Genomic DNA, 20,191 nt, shown 5'->3' on the forward strand with positions numbered 1-20,191 from the left:
TAATTTATCTCGATGTTATAACGAAATATCCATATGAATGTGTTATATACGCAAAAGTTTTATCATTATTTATGCTCAATGCCTTGGAATATTCCTAAAACCTGGTAATAGATAATTAAATAATGTTTTGCACTAAACCTTGACAACTTTATGATATCTTCTGAAACTAAAGTAGAAACGAAAATATATTTAATCACAGACATAAAATAGATTATAAAACTTTTTAAGTATGGTGGTTATGAACTATTTTATGGAAATTGTTTTTATTTACAAACAAATACAAAGCTATTAAGTGATTTTACTTCATATTTCTCACCTTCTATCTTGTTAGAGAAGACACCTGTGTTGTTTGCATTGATTTAGGTATTTTAGGTGTGAGAAATAAATTACATGTTTTATGTCGTGTGACTCCAACATAATATCTTAAAATAAACATATTTTTTCCAGTTTTATCGTATATACATAGATAAATAAATAAATTTTCAAAAATTTGAAATGCATATTTTACAAACTTATACATAAATTCATTAAAGTATACTTAAATATTAGTCTATAAGTCATTGTTAAAAAGTATACTGTAATGAAGAAAAGCTATAATGAAACAAATAAGTATTACTCTTAAAATGAATGAAAATTTTTTGGTTAATCACTTAAAATAAGTGTTATTATTAGTTATGTACACTTGGAACTACATATATCAAAAGGATTTGTTCCTCAGAATGGAACTTATCACTATGTAAACCGTTTTTTTTTTCACTACGTTGAATGGAATAATATATTTTTTGAGAAAAGACATAAGCACAAGGAACCTTAATGATTCTTGTTTAAACATTCGAGGTTTTTAAACGATTAAACCAATAAATATTAAAGATTATTTGAATTCATTTTGTAAAACTAATTTTGAAATCAGTCTTACAGAGGCTGCATTAAACTGACTAAATTTTAAAGAAACATACATTAAACGTGTTGTCTTAAATAAAACTTCAAATATAAGCAATGATTATTAATTCAGTTCTAGTATCATTTCATTATCACTGGGAAAAATTAATAAATTATTTCTTATGTGTTTTCAGGATGAAGCAACACTAATGCAACAGTGTAAAACAAACAGGAAAACACGGTCACAATTTGTATTTTATTTCGTTTGGAATAATTATTTTTATTATTTCCATTGTTAATTTGTGTTTCTGATAACCCGTGTAACTTATGTATAAAAAATACATCTAGTTTCCAACTGCATATTTCCTACACATTTTCCAGTTTGTTCATTTATAGAGTAATATAAGAGTATTTTTGTTGGGTTATAGAAAGTCTTAAAACATATATTTATTGTGCAACAACGTTATTGAACATCAAATTTATTAGTTTACGTAAAGAACCAAAAAGAGAATCCTATTACAAAATGAAAGAAGTAAAAACGTATTTTATTTTATCTTATTAAGTTATTTTCAAATCTTTATTCTTTATTACTATTTTTATTAAAGCCGAAAAACTTTTAAAAGTACGATTTTTGTAAATAAAATAAAATTTTGTATCTCATTTTGTGTCATATGTTAATAATTACAAATGGATGGCCCTTCTTATCGTAATATAATATAAAATAGCGACCTGTATGTAAATTTGTTTCAGTAATATAGAAAGAGTAATTCAAATTATATTTTTTGGGTATTTTTAAAATTAATAAACGGAGCTGATTATGATGGTCCATGTATATATTTATTCTAACTAATTTTGGAAAATTAATTTTGATTAGCCGATAAGATCCCTAAAGTATGTAACAATTGCAAAGAAAAAGAATATTTTTTATGAATAATAATATTTACTAAATAAATTAACTACTGAGTTTTGAAAAAATGCTGAGACAAGGATGAAATTGCAGAAATGTTAGCTTATTTTTATAACCACAAAGCTTTACAGTGACAGATGTAATGAATATTTAAAATCAAACAAAATCTAAATTTTAATTTTAACTAATGAAATTTACAATATTGAATCTAATCAAAGATCTTATTTACTTGTGTATTTAGACCCACATCAATTAATTGTAAGATTAATTAAAAATTTACTTTTTCATAAAACTTAAAGCAGAAAACCTAAATTTGTGATCGATAATATTGTAAGAAATTATATAAAGTGTATATATTTACACTATTTTCCTAATTTTATTTCTGAACTTTAAACTTTCCAATTCTTTCATATCTATTTTGTATTATGTAAAACTTGTGAAAAGCATTACAAAGGGGAGAATACTGAAATAACAACTGTTGCCCCAGTTTTTGTATTATATTTAATCCCTGTGTTTTCTAACATTTGTACATTTTGGTAAAGGAAGAACAAGTTTTAGTGAGGTAAAGTTAATTTACAGCTTGCATTGTTTTCTGTGCTTTAATTTTCTTATGGATAATTTGTTAGAAATCTGTAATTTTACAAGTAAAAACAACACTTCTTTTCATCATTAGAATGAAAGACAAAGGGCTATAAAAGCCATTTTTATCAGTTTTTTTTGTAAGTGTTTCCAAAATCTTTAATTTGAGAACAAAGGAAACGTTAAAGAATAAAATATGATATCAGTATCTATATTTCTCTGATCCAAAATATGATTTGAGATACCTAGATGCAGTGTATGAGGTAAGGCTTACAATAATAATATTTATTTTTCGGTATATGTCAACTACTGGAAAAAAAGTAGCTACCGAACTATGTTTACATTGATTAATTTCTATTTAACTCTTTCTTTATCTTTAAACATTCATAGTATTATATCAACCATTCATAAATGCTAAAGATTTTGCAAAATATCCTAGGTGTTATTATTATAATTATTAATGATCTTGATTAAGAAATTAATATGTTTATTGGTACAGTTGAGAAATTATTCATAAAGTGTTAAACAAAGCTTTTGAAAGTTGACATTCTGATAACGCGACACTAATCTTACAAACTTTATTGTAAATTCTCAATATTAGAAACTAATTTTGAAGGTAGTGTTAACATAAAGGAATGTTTATAGAAAAACAAAAACAGTTAACGAAGAAACTACATTTGTCTGTTCTTATAACGTGTATAGTTACATATCATTTATATGTTATGATACACAAATACGTAATGTGAAACTATTCGAATAAATCTTGATGTTTTTGCTTGTTTCTTACTTCATATATCATGCACAAAATTATATTTGATTCTGCTACGTATTTAATGCTTATTAAATTTTATACTGGTGCCATTTTTATACGTATTTACACGTATGGTATACATTTAATTTTTATTATATCAAGTTTATTATACACAGCTGTATATAAGTTCGCCAAGATGCTTTTAAAGTTTCACTCTAAAACATAAGAAATTAAGTAAGAAATCAAATAAAACAATGGGTACAAGTAGGATATCTGACAGAGTTCGAGATTTGAGAGTTGGCGAGCGAGTTTCGAATATGACCCATAACACAAAATATTATCCGCACTGACAGTTAATCCTTAGGCGTGAGTAGTGAAGGGTAAAGTGCTGCTGACTAGCTGCCTTTTCTTTGGTTAATAATTCCAAATTAGGGACGGTGACAGATATTCTTGGTAGTTTTGCCATCAATACAAAGAGAAAGAACAACTTAATGAACACTCGTCACCTGTTCTGTAGAACACCATGAGAGTCCTAACAACTTGGTAAAATAAGTATAAAATTCTTCTTTTTTTTGCAGAACGTTTCAAAGATGCTTGGCTATAAAAATATATATTGCAATAAAGACAATCAACATTTAGGATTCTTTTATGTGTAAGATAATGAAAAATGTCTATAGAAGTTATTAATTTTTTCAGTTATAATACTAACATTTAATAAAGTAATATCAAATCAGAAATTGTAAGATATAATCTCCACAACTTTTCAACAAATATTAATAATATCAAGTATTAGGTTGAGGAATAATTCGTGAGCGTTTTTAAATAATTTCATTCAAGCATTACATGCAAGACTATACAATACTTCAATGCATGAACACATTACACCCAAAACATTTATTATGATACTTTATTTCATGTAATACCTAGGTATATAGTATGCATTGTTTTAAACGAAATTGCAAGAAATTAAATGCGAAAAGCAGATGGTGTCGAAAATGCTCGATTTTGTCCACTTGACATTCCATTTAATGAGCTGAAAATGAAAGCAAAAATTAAAGACATATGAAAATCAAACACACCATCTATTAGAGCAAAAAATTATCTACCAAATGACATGAAATGTTTTGCGAAAGCGTTTCATTTATGAATATATTTTTTTTAACTTGAAAAAACGCTCACGAATTATTCCTCAACCCAATATAATTGAAACTATAAAACAGCATAATTTAATAATGGTAAAGACTCAATTAAGAACAATAGTAAACAGTTAACAATAATGATAAAAACGGTATTAATGTCTTCAACAAAAATAGAATACGTTTTAAGAATGAAAAAATACAAAGCAGATCACTACTTAACGTAAATACAGTTCTCAATACCTCTTCTGGATGTCCAGTACGTTGAGCATTCGCTGAATATTTTTCATACTTAGTTCTACTGCCTTTACATTCCATTTTTCGTAAAAAATATTATTTTCGTGATTTCTTTATGTAACAAATAATAATTTTATAGATTTATCACATCAGTGACCTAGATGCGTAAGTGAACTTTCAAAAAATATTTTCACTCAGTGGCAAAGCGTTATTTTTGCGGTTTCGATACTCGTGATAGATAGAGAGTAGATATTCCTTTGTGCAGCTTTGTGCTTAACAATAAACAATAACACCAATAAAGTAATTAGTAATTAACAATCTCATTAACTTTCTGACGCTATTATTTCGCTGAACAACTTGCACTAATAAATTATAAGCTCATGCTTTCAAAAATAAATAAACCGTTACAATTGACTTTCTAAGCATCGAAACAATTTAAATACACTTAGAAATAAATAATTAACTTTTCACTTTTGATTGCTATATAACTGTAAAAGAATAGTATAAGCTTTTTCTGAGCATATGTATACATTTAAAGAAATAATTATTTGTCTGGGAAGTCTGGACTTAAACTATCGTACTCCATATAGTCTTTTGAAACTTGTAGATTAAATATATTCCCTTTCTTAGTCAGAACTTCATCCCTCTTTAGCAACAATAACACAATAAATACTACTGTTTTAGTGCAAAGCTACGTAATAGCTGTCCGTAACCTTACTGCTTATGAATTGTTAAGCAATATGTTATTCTTAAAAAAATAGAATATGGTACAAAAACGTATTTATATCCTTTGGATTTCACCAAAGATATGTACAAATTAATAACAAAAGTAAATTAAATTCTCTTAAATAGAAACGTTAAAACAAATTTACTGGTTCATCCACATGGATTTTTCAGTAAATGATAAGATACTTTAAGGTATAAGGCTTGAATATCCGTTCCTTTAAATTAGATGAAAATACTGAGCCATTGATTTGATAATTGCATTTAAGCATAAGAGTGCTTAATATTATTGACATAAATGATATATACATATATATATACGTCTATTTGCTCCATGTTTTATTTTTCTATGTTAACACAATAATTAGACACTCTTGCCATGTTAGAATATATATTTGCGCAGTTAGTGGTACGTCAGACTTTAAATCTATATTTACAAGTGTCATCCTAAAATATAATTGTTTCTTCATATGTCGTCTATAGTCGAAAAGAACGAACACGAGCTGATCCATCATAACTGAACGTTAGACGGGAGCAAAGTCCCCTATATATCTCTCCTTTGCCCTTGCTATGTCGATGAACCGAAAAACATAAAATGAATTTGTCCTTGGAAGCTTCTGTACTTTAAGCTTATGTAAATATAGTATAGTTAGGACAAAGTTTCTTAAGTCAATTTGATTTGGTGTCAATATCATTCTGATTTGGGCTGGACGTACTCTACTAGTTAGCGATTCGGACTGTGAATCATAGGGTCAATGTTTCACATGGCACTGTTGGGCCGCAGGTACATTACAAGAGTGATAGTCAAGTACCACTATTAAATCATAGTAGCACATGAGTTGGCAGTGGATGGTGCTGAATAGCTGTCTTCACTACTAAATTAGTGACGGTTAGTGCAGATATCATCACTTGATAACTTGGAAAGTAAGCTTGCCACTTTCTTTCAGTTATTTATTTTTTTAACCACAAGGCTGCATTACCTACTGAGTCTATAACACTTATTTTAATAAATCATCAGACTTGGGGTGATAAAGTGAAGCTTCATTACACTTAACACTTCACACAGCTTATAGAACAATTACTATTGAAATTAGCTCGGCGTTATGGAAAGTCTGGAAAATCAATCTGATGCTTGCAACACAAGCTGAGAACTATAGCTCAGTGGTTTGTAAAGATAGATATCCATGCCACGTTCCTCAGTCTAAACTAGCCAGGCTTCATCTTGCTACGTGGCAAGGAATAACCCTTGCAAATTTCGTTCCTTCACTCGTTATTTCCAGAATTCCCAGTTTGTTAATTGACCACTCATCTAGCAGTTAAATCTCCTACTACATGGCTTGTCATCACTATGGCAGAAATTATTTGAACTTTCATACGGTTGTAACTTCGAGACAACACTCGTGACCTACGATTGCAAAAAAAAAAAAAAAAATTGTATTAAAACAAAAAAGTAGAAAACTCATATCATAATGGTTCAGAAATGCAAGATATTTACCACTAATAAACAGAAATATTAACTTATCTCTGAAACATACAAATATCAAATTGAGGTATGGTGATCTTTACTAAATCTAAGATGGTTTTGCTTTCATAAGTGGCAAACAAAAGAGCAGAAGCAGTTATTCTCCAGCTAAATCAGTTTCATGACGTCTTAAACTTATGACTGGTCATTGATAATCACTCCATCTGCTGTCTTAACTTCTTCATTCATGAGTGAATAAAACAAATTATTACTATATCTAGTAAGCCATTAAATGTTATTAGTATTTTCATGTAATTAATACTAATTTCTAATCGAAACAAGCTATCTATAAAGATTAGAACTAAAACTGTACATCTAGTAACTGGTATAGCCAATTAAAAACTGTATTACTTATAATGATTAGAATGTATTGTTTTATGAAGTTGGAACCCTCACTGTTAACTAAATTTTCAACTATAAACCAGTAATATTATATGACGTCTCCAAAAAGTATCATGTGGTGTCTGTAGCAATAGAGCAAGCCAGTGAGTCGTGACTGAACCTTAGATAGGATCAATGTATCACAAACATCCCTTCTTCTCCCTTGCTACATCGAAGAACTTCAAAAACTAAAAGCTGTATGTCCTTGGAAGCTTTCGTGTTTGAACGTTGAATTTATGTGTATGTAAGTATATAGTACAAGTGAAACAAGAACACAGTTTCTAGATAATTTTAAACACAAAAACAGCGTTTTTCTGTTACTGGTTAACTTGCTGAAATGGTCATTATTATACACTGAGTTCCAGTATAATCATTATTTTCGCTAAACGTGATTTGGAGTTATATCGTGTTGTCATACAAAAACAATTAAAGTCCAGGAAATAGGTAACGCCAGAGTTTGTGCAGATAACATTCATTACTTAGCAAAATTCATCTCATTCAAGCTAACATGTCTGATAGTGTATCCAGACACTGTCTGCTGCCAGTGTAATTAAATGAAAAATTAGCTGCTACATGTTTCTGTATGTGTTCGGTTTTCAAATTTGAAATGTATCTTTGACACTTGTCACACTTTTATAATACTTACACTCAGTTGAAACAATTTTCAAACTGCGAATGATGAAATGGCGATGAAACAGCTATTCATACTTACATCAGGAAACATAACGGATAATGTGTCGAGTTCTTGGGATAGCCTTAGAGTATCATAATCCAAATCCTATTTACACCTGTGTTTGGAGTGATCCATATTTTCTCCATGATCTTGCGAATGACACTGTTTTTTTACCCATACCCCACTAATCTAAAGTCTTTTCTTTTCCATGACTTCAGAAAATTTTGCTTGCATATTTTCCTTAAAATATATTTTTAGTAATATCTATTAATACTATCAGGTAACATGTACATACAAGTAAGGAAATGATGTATTCATGTAAGTTTCTTTAGTTTTATAACAGTTAAAGAATACTATACAAAGGATAGAAGAAGCCAGAAGTTGATTGATTGATTATTTGGAATTAAACACAAAGCTACACGATGGGCTATCTGTGCTTTGCCCACCATGGGTGTTGTAACCCTGTTTCTAGTGGTGCGAGTCCACGGGCATGCCGCTGTGCCACTGGGGGGCAAAGCCAGGAGTTATCGCATTTTAGGACCGTGGGTGTACTGTTAAAATGAGGAGTCAAGTACTTCTATTCGGTCAGAAAAGAACTAGCAAAAGAAGTTAAGGGAGGGTACTTTTAACCAGCTGTCTTCCATGAGATATATCATTTGAAAGTTAGGAACGACTGAACGTAAATAGCCTTGCATAGGCTATATTTTTCTCAAGTCCTCATCAGAAGAATAATCTTTCTACCCACTTATACTGTTTTTTCAGACTAATACGATACGCAACTTGCTAGAATATGTCTTTCTAGCCCAACAAAACGTCCATTTGAATGAAATAGGTTGTTTAAAAAATCCAACAGATTCTCATCACAAACACAATATTTTTCCCTACTCGTATTATATGATCAATTTTTACATGATTATCATCTGCAACATGCTGTTCATATAAGTAGTTTCACTGTTGAAAACAGATGTTCAGAAAAAAATATTTTTTTTAGTTGCTACTTTGGTCATGTTTTCTAAGCTGTCTTTTCTTATTTAATTATTAAGAACATGAGGTCATACGTGTACTAGACACAGGTTGAAGCATGCCAAATGTATAAGGTTAGTTCAAGGACGTTTGAAGATCTTTCTTACAAGTGTATTGAATGCGTGTATTTAAAGTTTTTTAAATATTGTACATATCTGTGTTCTCGAATGGTAAACGATAATTTCTACAACTGTTATACAAACAAAATACATAACATGGAATTTCATTTCATGTTTTTTCAGTCCAACTCATCCACATATCCTTTTCATAAAAAGAAACATATTTCCAAATTCACCCATCTAGTCTATTATTTAAATTATTATAGGTAGTATTTTCACTCAGTAAGATAGGTACTAAATAGAGAAGTTTTTGCCTATAGAAAAAAATAGAGTTTTAGAAAAAACACAAAATATATATAATATGAGAATAAAGAACAAAACTGGAATTAATGAAAATCTACAAAAATCAGTCCTCTATTTCTTATAGACCAAATCCCAAAACTGTGTTTTTATCTCTTACTCAACTGTTTTTACACTTAAGACATCTTTAATAAAAAATAGGCGAAAACGAATAATCATAGGCGTATCCAGGGAAGCTTGAAGTGATCAAGGTTCCCCTTTTTAAGTGCGAGAATTACCAAACGAAATATTACCAATATTTAATTTATAATTTTAAAATAAAAAGAAGCGGATATGTAAGTGAGAGAAGGATTATTTATTCTTTTCCTAGGATCATATATAATAAGTGTATCTGGATCATCTGTAATGTGTAAAAGGTTGAAGTTAATCGTTGAGAATATTTTCTTCCGAAATATTATGATAACTTTAAAATCCACCACAAGTTTTTTAAGGAGCCCTTTTAATCAGTATGACTATTAAACTTCCTTCTTTATATGCCAGTTGTTTAGTGAGCAGCGTTGACATAAGTTTATTACGGAGACCACTTCAAGATCCTGACTCTGAGAGTCAGCTCTGCAATTGAAGGAGACGGTGCTCTCTGTGTTAGGAGAAAGTATTGGTCACTCAGGTTTCTTATTAATACTTTGAATATGAGAGTGACCGGCAAAAAATAATAGAAATTGAATGTCAAGAATTGATTGTAGTGTGATTTAAAATTTAAAAAAGTTTGAAATGTTCAAAAGAAGATATGTCTCTTCTTTGACTCCTCCCGGATGACTGGAATTTCTTTAAAAATTTAAAGTTTTATGCTGCATATATAAATTTCGTTTTCTAGAATCTGTTGTTTTCCCAGCCCAACTGATGAGTCATGGTATTGAACGAGAAGCTTATTAGACAGTGACTTATGGAAAACAAAAGATAGATTTGAAATGCTAGTTGTTGTTTTTTTTACGCACAAAACACCTCTAATTTCGAACAGCCATAGAAAATTAAGAAGAATGTAGAAAAACAACTTATTTTTAGGGTAACTTTTAGGCTTATTGATAGTCCAATATTTTGTCGGCTTTTAGCATTTAACTACAACTATTGAAATACTATACTGTATATATAAATAAAGTTTTATAGTATATTTTACTATTGATTGCTTCTTAGAAAATTTTGTTGGATTTCTGTGGCGATTGTATGTTCTAATAAGAGTTACCATTTGTATTATTGTTATTTCTTACAATTTTTCTGATTTATTTATTACTTCTTCTGGACTATTAACCGTTCAGTTTTCATTTCTATTTATATTGGAAGCATTCTGGTTTGTTTACTCTGGTGGTTAGCTGTAGTATGGTTGAGCAGTGAGGGCTGTCTTCTTCTAGATACTTTGCTAAGACTAAATACCAACTCAACAATGAATTTCGGAAACCCATGTAGTTTAGCAATCCTCCTTTTATCGACTGCTAGCTTATCCTCTACTATCCGCTACTGTCTATCATGGCGCTACTATCATGCCCTCCTGTGCTGACGTTACATCCTGATTCACCTGCCATTCCCCCTTCTGTTATAACAGTATTTGACACTTCAAATGCAGCATCACCATCTTCTGTTCCTTTACAACCAACTCATTAGCTTCTATAAATACTAGTTTTGTACCAGTCTTGTTTGTGTTTTTGCTATCTCAAATGGGCTCTAAATTCTATACGACTCGTGCATCCTTTTAAGAGGCCCCAAAATATTGTGCACGTCACCTCGTAATTGTGTCATCATTAAACTTTATAATATTCAGATACTTGTCACCGATTGGCACAGCAATAAGTTTAAAAACTTATAATGCTAAAATCCAGGTTTCGATTCCCCATGGTGGATGGACACAGTAGATAGCCCAAGGCAGTTTTACTCTAAAACAAAACAAAACAAACTCAGCTATCTAAACTCCTTTGCACTAAAACAAAGACGACAAATTTAAGACCTAACACAACCAACCAGAAGCTCGGATTCATTTATCTTAAACAGCACCACTTTGTCAAATTCCACTGTTTTCAAAAGCAATTAGTGTAGTAAAATAAAGAAATAATGTAAAAACTACTTGTTGACAAGATGTCCATAAGGCAAGCAGTATATATCAGGTATGTTCAAGTATCAGCTTTTATGATTTTTTTAAGCAGAGAGCAGTGACGAAATTAACCAGATTTTTCAACATGTAGTTTTCATGGCTAAACGACGATATCGGGTAAATGCTTCTAAAGTAGCTCCATTTCAACCATTGCTTTGCAGAAGGTATCTGAGCTATAATGCTCATCCCATTACTGTTTTCTACTGCATGTTGGTACCATTGATCCGTTACAACTCCTTCAAAGCTCCTCTCAATTTACAACCATAGAAGACATTTTCCAATTTATTACTATTACTCTATAAAACAATTACTCAATAAGTTTTTTACTCGATAGCATCCACTATGCTGCTAAATCTATTTTTAAACTCAGTGTACAAGCCATATATTTTCGCTTAAACACTAACTGTCATTTCCATCATTTACGATATCCTGAAGGGTAATGATATGTCGATACTACCTGTTAAAACTCCGTCACAAACCAACCTCTTTTAGAAATTTTATTCGAAAAAGGATTCCACGATTGCAATGTAATCAATTTGCCTTTACTCTTGATAGCAAAATTATTTGATTGGTTTCCATTGATCGCTCTGCAGGTATTGACAGAGGTGGAATGACAAGCTGTACTCGTGTTAATCAATTCATGCTCGTCCTTTATAATGTGACGATCAATCTCACTATTCGTTGGTAAAAGAGTAGCCCAATAGTTAGCGGTGGGTGGTGATGACTAGCTGCCTTCCCTCTAACCTTACACTGCTAAATTAGGGACGGCTAGCGCAGAAAGCCCTCGAGTAGCTTTAAGCGAAATTCAAAACAAACCAATATACGTTCATTTTAGTGTGCCCTTTCCTCGTATTTTCTACTACTTGAGTAAACATTTCAAAGTTATTCGATATTCGTTGACACCTGGTAATATAGCCAAAATTTTTCAGATTTACCGAGTTTTAATCAAATTTGCAGAATATTACTAGATCTGTGTTGCATTTTTCTTTACCAAGCTGTCTGGAATAAGATTCTTTACAAGACTTTTTAATAGCTTTATTAAATCCAGCTTCTTTTTGCTCTTCCTTTATCAGCATGTATGAACCAGTTAGAATAGATCGTATCAGATTCAGCTAACTATCAGGGTAACTTCTGACCATTCTTTTAGAAATATAATACATTTATACTATAGTAATGTCAATTGGCCTTCTTATTGGCTTCATAATGAAAGAGATATCACCTATGTTAATATGAATCTTTACTCTATTGATCATGTTAACTCACTGGCAACTATTCTTTCAAATGTACTCACTTCTGTCAATTTTTATACATTATAACTTATTGCTAAAAATCAAATAGACTAGATTTACTCGCAAAACAGTGAATTTCTTGGGTCTGTCCTCGTCATTGCTTCAAAACTATCATCACTGTCATGCCACATCTATTATATTACAATTACAGTATATAGGTTTCCACTTTTGTATGAACGCTAAAGAGGCGACAATGGCACTAACTTTATAATCAGCTGTGTCATTTTTTGAAATCCTTCTTAGTACTACAACATATTTGAATTCCCGATGGACAAAAGCGCTTTTCTGGCTATCTAGTTCTCGTTCTTAGTGCTGTGCCTACTTCCTTACTTCACAAGGTTAATGTTTTTGCTTTATTACACGAAACTAAATGTATAACCGTGAAAGAGTATCTTCTCGACTTCAAAAATAAAACATATATCTTTGAACTGACTGACTATAACTTTCTTGATCTTATTTCCAGTGCAAGACATGTTCTAGATGGTAGTTATGTGAATGCAATCATCACATTCCAGAATCTTTGGGCTCGGCATGGCCAGGTGGTTAAGGTAATCGACTTGTAATCTGAGGGTCCCAGGTTCGAACCTCTGTCACCTCAAATATGCTCACCATTTTAGCCGTGGAAGCGTTATAATGTGACGATCAATCACACTACTCGTTGGTAAAAGAGTAGCCCAAGAGTTAGCGGTGGGTGGTGATGACTAGCTGCTTTCCCTTCAGTCTTACACTGCTAAATTAGAGATGGCTAGCGCAGATAGCTCTCGTGTAGCTTTGGGTGAAATTAAAAAAAAATAACAACAAATAAACTAGAATCTTTAGTTGTTTCCGAAAAATTGACGCAATGCTATCTCTGGTCCAGATGGGATTCCATACCGTTATCTTCAACATGCTTTTGAAAAATTACTTTTTCTGCTCACAACATTTTGTATCCTTTTCTTCATTTTTGATTTAAACTGATTCCTGGAAAAATTTAATTATTTTATTTTTCCTCAGACATAATAAGCCTCAAACCAATGTTAATTATGATTGTTCTATCGGTTTTACAAGTGTCCTCTGTAAAACTTCCTAAAGCACTTTATTTTATCGCCTCTACTGATTTATTGTTAATAATCAATTCTTGCCGTCTATTCAGTTTGGGTTTCTAAAACTGTTGACATTGGTATAACTTTTGAAATCATCAGACTTCATCTTCAATCATTTTAAAACGTATGTGCTTTCTTATATGCTACTTCTTAATTCTGAGCAGTGTTTCACCTATGTTTGGTATCATGATTTAATCGAAAAATTCGAAGCTTCAAACTACTACTTACCCGCATTTGAATTATCAATTCATTTCTACATGGACGACATGCAACTGCTTATTTTAGAAGGACTCTCTCTTGATCATTTGACCCTTCTGCTGAAGTTCCTCAGGACTCCATCATGTCAATACTTCCATATATTCTTTATGTTGCTGACAGGTCTAAACTGTTGTAACCTGTTCAATATTACCTACGTGTCAATAATACTGCTCTAATACCCACCTGTAAAATTATGACAACTCTTAGTAAAGGCTCGACATGGCCAGGTGGTAAAGGCACTCGACTGGTAATCCGAGGGTCGCGGGTTCAAATCCCTGTCACATGCTCGATCATTCAGCCGTGGGGGAATTACAAAGTGACGGTCAATCCCATTATTCGTTGGTAAAAGAGTAGTCCAAGAGTTGGCGGTAGGTGGTGATGACTAGCTGCCTTCTCTTTCATCTTATATTGCTAAATTAGGGACGTCTAACGCAGATAACTCTCTTGTAGCTTTGCACAAAATTCAAAACAAACCAAAATTTTAGCAAAGTTCTTCAGGCTGTAGTAAATATCGTTTTGAATTGGTATAGCTATTACTGTCTTACAATTAACGCCACTTAAAAAAAACAACAACAAACAATACTGTTTGGTCGTAAAGAGAGAAAGTTATTCTATGTCGCAGCTCTTTGTTACTTTATGTCACCATCGATAAAGTTCCTATACAACTCTCAGATACCGCTAAGTGTCTAAGTGTCATTTTCGATAAATATCTCAATTAAAAACGTGGCCTGGCATGGCCAAGCTTTTAAGGCGTGCGACTCGTAATCCGAGGGTTACGGGTTCGCGCCCGCGTCGCGCTAAACATGCTCGCCCTCCAGCCGTGGGGTCGTACAATGTGACGGTCAATCCCATTATTCGTTGGTAAAAGAGTAGCCCAAGAGTTGGCGGTGGGTGGTGATGACTAGCTGCCTTCTCTCTCATCTTATATTGCTAAATTAGGGACGGCTAGCACAGATAGCTCTCGAGTAGCTTTGTGTGAAATTCCAAAAAACAAACAAACAAATCAATTGGAAACCTCAGATGACATCTTTCAATCACATGGTCACACACGGTGCTTCAATTTCTTAAGATGCCTAAAACGAAGCTACTGGAGTTTAAATGGACACCTTCTTTAATACAAATACTAGTTCTTTGTCAGTCCAGGTAAATATATATAGCCCTCTTATGTTTTATGGCCATCTTCAGATTTTGTAGTGATATGCTCTATGCTTAGCTTTCTGCACTAACCATCTTAGTCCTATAAATGAGATGTGAACAGATCGCTTTTTTGTTTGTTTGTTTAGGAATTTAGCACAGATAGCTACTCGAGTAGCTTTCTGTGCAAAAACAAACAAACAAATCAAGTGGAAACCTCAGATGACATCTTTCAATCACATGGTCACACACGGTGCTTCAATTTCTTAAGATGCCTAAAACGAAGCTACTGGAGTTTAAATGGACACCTTCCTTAATACAAATACTAGTTCTTTGTCAGTCCAGGTAACATATATAGCCCTCTTATGTTTTATGGCCATCTTCAGATTTTGTAGTGATATGCTCTATGCTTAGCTGTCTGCACTAACCATCTTAGTCCTATAAATGAGATGTGAACAGATCGCAAATAGCGCATTGTATAGCCTTACACAAAAACAACAGATTTTTATCATTCAGCGACACCCTATGAAACATCATTATGTTTACTGGCTTAAAACGCTAAAATGAGGGGTTCAACTCCATGCAAAATCCAGATGATAAAACAATAATATGACTTTGATCTAAAAAACCTACTATTAAGCAACTTTTATTCTTACTTTTCAAGCTGTCAGATTTACCGCTGAGCCGCAGGCTCAGTTCTTTAATAATAGTAACTACACTGGTTAAATAATATAAGCATAGTACAGGATTTGCTAATTCTGCTTCGGCACTTGGTAATATCATTAGGTTGGCATATCCTCACTGTTTGGTTTGAATTTCGCGCAAAGCTACATCACAGCTATCTGCGCTAGCCATCCCTAATTTAGCAGTGTAATACTAGAGGGAAAGCAGCTAGTCATCACCACCCATCACCAACTCTTAGGCTACTCTTTTATCGACGAGTAGTGGGATTGATCGTAAATTATGATGCCCCCACTGCTACAAGGGCGAGCATGTTTGGTGTGACAGGCATTTGAACCCGCGACCCTCAGATTACGTGTCGAGTGCCAAAACCGCCAGACTATGCCGGATCTAGCCATCCTCATCAATTAAGTGTAAAAAAACTCTGTGATCCGCGAAAGTACCCCAATGCTCACCTTGGACGAAGTGTCTATAAATGTTTTAGTAGTTTGACTGTTACTTGCAGTTAAGACTCTTTATTATTAGTTGTAATTATTATTGTAAAATTTTAGCGTCTTTTCTGGGAGAAATTATTGCAGATACAAACTCATCATCCGAGATGCTTTCATTCAAAGAGACTGAAGCCTTATGAAATAATTAAAATACTTGTAAGATTAAAGGAATACCCTAATAATTACTAATTACATTTTAGCTGTCAATTGTTTTTCTAAAGTATTAAACAGAATGGACTTAATATTATTATACTATAGTAAATACTGTCAAAATGCTAAATCAAAATAAGTCCTACCGACAACCCAAACTTTTTGTGTAGAAATATTTGTCACTAGATGGACCTTCGTTTCGTCTTTTAATGAGATAACTGTCAACGTGATTTTTTTTCTTTCTCGAGTATAAATTTGGGTTTAAAGAGGGTTGTAGAGTCGAGTATTGTAGTTAAGGTTAAGTTTAGATTGTAGTGATTTTCATTAATGTAAGCACCAATAAATTTAATGTTTAATGGATTCATTAGAAGCAAAAGTAGTAGTGCTTGGGTCTCAAGGTAAGATTTTGACGAAGTGAATAATGTTTTACTGGATTACAGTATGTGAATTGTTAATAATATTTCAACTTGAGTTATGACTTGCAACATTTCAGTATTGTTACTGTTAGTATATAACTAGTATAAGTAGAGCTACTGTTAGTTATTCATTAATTTAATGTATTTACGAGGGCAAAGGCACGTAGTGGGATATCTTAGATGTTCTCAAAATGGGCATCGAACCCAGCTTCTTAGTTTTATATTAAGTTTTTTTATATTTTAGCATTATAACAAGTTGAAGTTACAAATACGTGCCCTCGAACTTTCCCAGTTTCTCTTGAGCCATCGGTGGTTGTTACTTTTGGTATTGTTTCTCTCTTTTGTTAATGTTAGAAAACCTTAGTGTTAGTCTGATTTTGTGTTTTACAACTTAAGCATTTAAGTTTTCAACACAAAATATTGTACCATTCCTATTTTATTATTGTACATAAATTATGTAAACTTCCGCAGGTTAAGATTTCTCAGTGTTATGTACATACTTTTTAAGATGGCTGATATGGGTATTAAAACTTTAAAGTACAGAACAACGTTTCGATTATCTTAGGTTACATACTCTGTTAACCTAAAGATGACTTATGAAGGTTGAAACGTTATTCTGTACTTTAAATAAAGTTTGAATACCCATACCAGCTGCCTGGAGTATACATTTTTACTTCTAGTGGGTTTCACGTCATCACGAATGCACATACTTCACAATCGTCTGATATTAACCATTTGCTAATTATTTGTTAAAATATACTTTCTTGCAGCCCATCTCCCGGTGTTAGCAAATTACATTTAATTGCTAAGGGGCAAGTAAATAATGAAGGAAGTGCTCTAATAGCAGCAGATACATTCGTATATGCATCATTTGGTTATACATTTTCTTTTTACTATATTTTTGCAAAAACGTTGACATTAGAGTTGAGTTCATTGGATATATATTTTAAGATATAGTGTACAGACCATTTCAATAATATTGATTTTTGTTGCACTATAATTTTTTTATAGTAATGTACAAAATAGAAACTTTTAATTATCATAAAAACAAGAGAATTGTATAGGTACAATTAAAATACGTTCAGCTTTATTTATAGTTTGTGATGAAAAGAAGTATATGTAAGATTATTAATTCTATTACTTAAAAGCTTCACTTGGTCATGGGTACAATAATATCTTTTTATCAGTATTTTTCTACACTTATCAGAAATTGTTGATTGTCAGTAAAATACAAAAAGCAAAAAGCAATATGTAGATAATAGTAAACAAAAGTAGGTACACATCATTACTGTTTTAAATACAATTTATTGCTAATAGGTTAAAAATTTAAGGTACATAAAAATTTTTCTAATAGCAGATACAGTTTTAAAAGAAGTTTTCATCTCTGTGAATCTACATTTAAGAAATAAAGGGATACAGAAGTAATTGTGAATGTTAGTTTTTGTGGTTTCTATTTGGAGTGTGTATCATCAAAGTAGTCAATATAATACATATCTAGATACAGAAATCTTTTCCAATGATTTGTTACACAGTTTGACAGTCTTGTCTGTAATTTATTATCTATATTACTAAAGTTGAATCTTATTCAGGTGTTTATAGTGTTAGGTACTTCTGCAGCCTTTCTGTATATTATATTTAAGTGTTTGATTTAAGAGATGGGAAATTTTAAATAATAAATTTAAGGTTTAAAAACATAAGTATTCAAACTTGTCTTTTTACAAAAGTATTTTGGTTAGATCTGTTAACTTTTGGAATAGTTTGCCTAATAAATTGTTTACATGTATTTGCAGGATAGAGAGGAAATTTTACATTTCATGTGGATTATTTGTTGTGGTGTTGTGTGTGTGAGAGGGATGTCAGTAGTGGGTTGAGTAGCTTCCTGTTATGTACATGGTACAGAATTTCAGAAACTGTCCCAGGTGTTCCTTATTTTCCACTATTTCATCAGCATATTAAGCTTATCTTTACAGGAAGGTACTGTAAAGATCATCTGGTGTGGACAGTGTTTTTTGATATTGAATATTGACATGTATTACATTTAAGTTGTTGAGTTCATACTGATGAATTAGAAAGAAAAGAGCAACAAAAGTAAGGCTAGTTTGCAAGAAAAGTGATTTTAATGATGCAGTATGGCAAGATTTTTAAAACATGCTGTACCATGTCCATACTTTTATGTAAAACTTATGATTTTCATATACTTCATGTTGTTTATTTTTAAGGTATAATAATTTGAATATGGAATTTGATTGTTGTCAGTACAAGAATATTAATGCTCTATGAACAAAGACCAAAATTTAAAAAAAAATCAGAACTTGATTGGGACTTAGATAATGAATATTTTAAAATACTGTTAAACAGCTCAGTTAAACTTAAGTACACACATGTATATACATGTACAGAAATGTACAAAAAAGAAAAGGCTAACTCAAACACTTTAACTTTTCTTTAGGTAAAATACCCAAAGTTTTGGTTGTATAGTTTTTTAATACAAGTGTAAAGGAATACGTGTATTAATAAAAACAAATCCTTGTCATGAAAATATTTATGAATGAAGATTTTGAAGAGAGTTGTTTAATTATATTCTTGCTATATTAGAAAATAATATACAAAACTAGGGGAAGATATGATTAAGGTGTTCTCAGTATTAAAAATAATAAAATATTAAATGTTTGAACAGTAAATAAGCTTTATTAATAACAGGGTTTTGCCTAAAAAAGTTTCAGTAGCATCCCACTTCATCATTGTGAGAAGTGATTAGTAAAAGTTAGATCTGATATACATATAGCTACATCACTTTTAGTTTCCATGTTGATATGTGAATAATTTGTAAGAATATAATGTTAATACATTTTGTGAATCATAAACCTTGCCATTTCGTGGTTTTTTTATTACTTTAATTTCATTTTTTTTCTCAAACATCTTTTGTATTTTAAATGTAGAAAAGTTTACAGCAGTGTTTTGTTTTGCTTGTTGTGAAGGTTTTTAAAATTTTGCTCTTTCAGGGATCATGCCTTATTCAGAATATTATTTGGTAGTAAATAAATTTAGCTCTCGGGCATGTATGAAATGATGTTTTTTGTACATATACCATGCTTTAGAAAATGTGTACTAGTTTTTATTTGCTGGTACATTTTCTACAACTTTTGCAATATGATCATGTTACAAGTTTTCAAAGGGAAAAATTAAGATAAATCAACCAAGAGTTTTCTCAGCTACACCTGTGAAGGTTGAAACTTAACACTGTAAAATTAGACCATAAAATATGGTTCAGTAGTTTTTGTGACATATCAGGCTCTTGTTTCTTAAGGTTTAATTCTAGTAACCTGTTTCTGAATGTTATGTCTGACAGAGTATAAAGAAAACAATCTACAAATGTGCAT

At 31.5% G+C, this 20,191-nt stretch overlaps 2 protein-coding genes across 6 annotated transcripts in view; both read left to right on the forward strand.

The window, feature by feature from the left end:
• The window catches only part of LOC143232696 (uncharacterized), a 76,512-nt gene extending 73,414 nt beyond the window's left edge, over positions 1-3,098 (forward strand). Inside the window, exon 16 of one of the 3 annotated variants that reach the window (XM_076468434.1) lies at positions 1,074-3,098. The gene's annotated coding sequence lies outside the window, so the exon portion shown is untranslated. The remainder of the gene's footprint in view (positions 1-1,073) is intronic. The other 2 variants (XM_076468433.1, XM_076468435.1) reach the window with 2 other exon arrangements.
• Positions 3,099-16,576: 13,478 nt separating this feature from the next.
• The window catches only part of LOC143232697 (ras-related protein Rab-31-like), a 35,250-nt gene continuing 31,635 nt past the window's right edge, over positions 16,577-20,191 (forward strand). For 2 of the 3 annotated variants that reach the window (XM_076468436.1, XM_076468438.1), the window contains exon 1: positions 16,577-16,793. In XM_076468436.1, the coding sequence (XP_076324551.1) occupies positions 16,751-16,793 (43 nt within the window). In that variant the 5' untranslated portion in view covers positions 16,577-16,750. The remainder of the gene's footprint in view (positions 16,794-20,191) is intronic. The other variant, XM_076468437.1, reaches the window with a different exon arrangement.

The sequence above is a fragment of the Tachypleus tridentatus genome, chromosome 11 (assembly GCF_004210375.1).
Source record: "Tachypleus tridentatus isolate NWPU-2018 chromosome 11, ASM421037v1, whole genome shotgun sequence".
Lineage (NCBI taxonomy): Eukaryota > Metazoa > Arthropoda > Merostomata > Xiphosura > Limulidae > Tachypleus > Tachypleus tridentatus.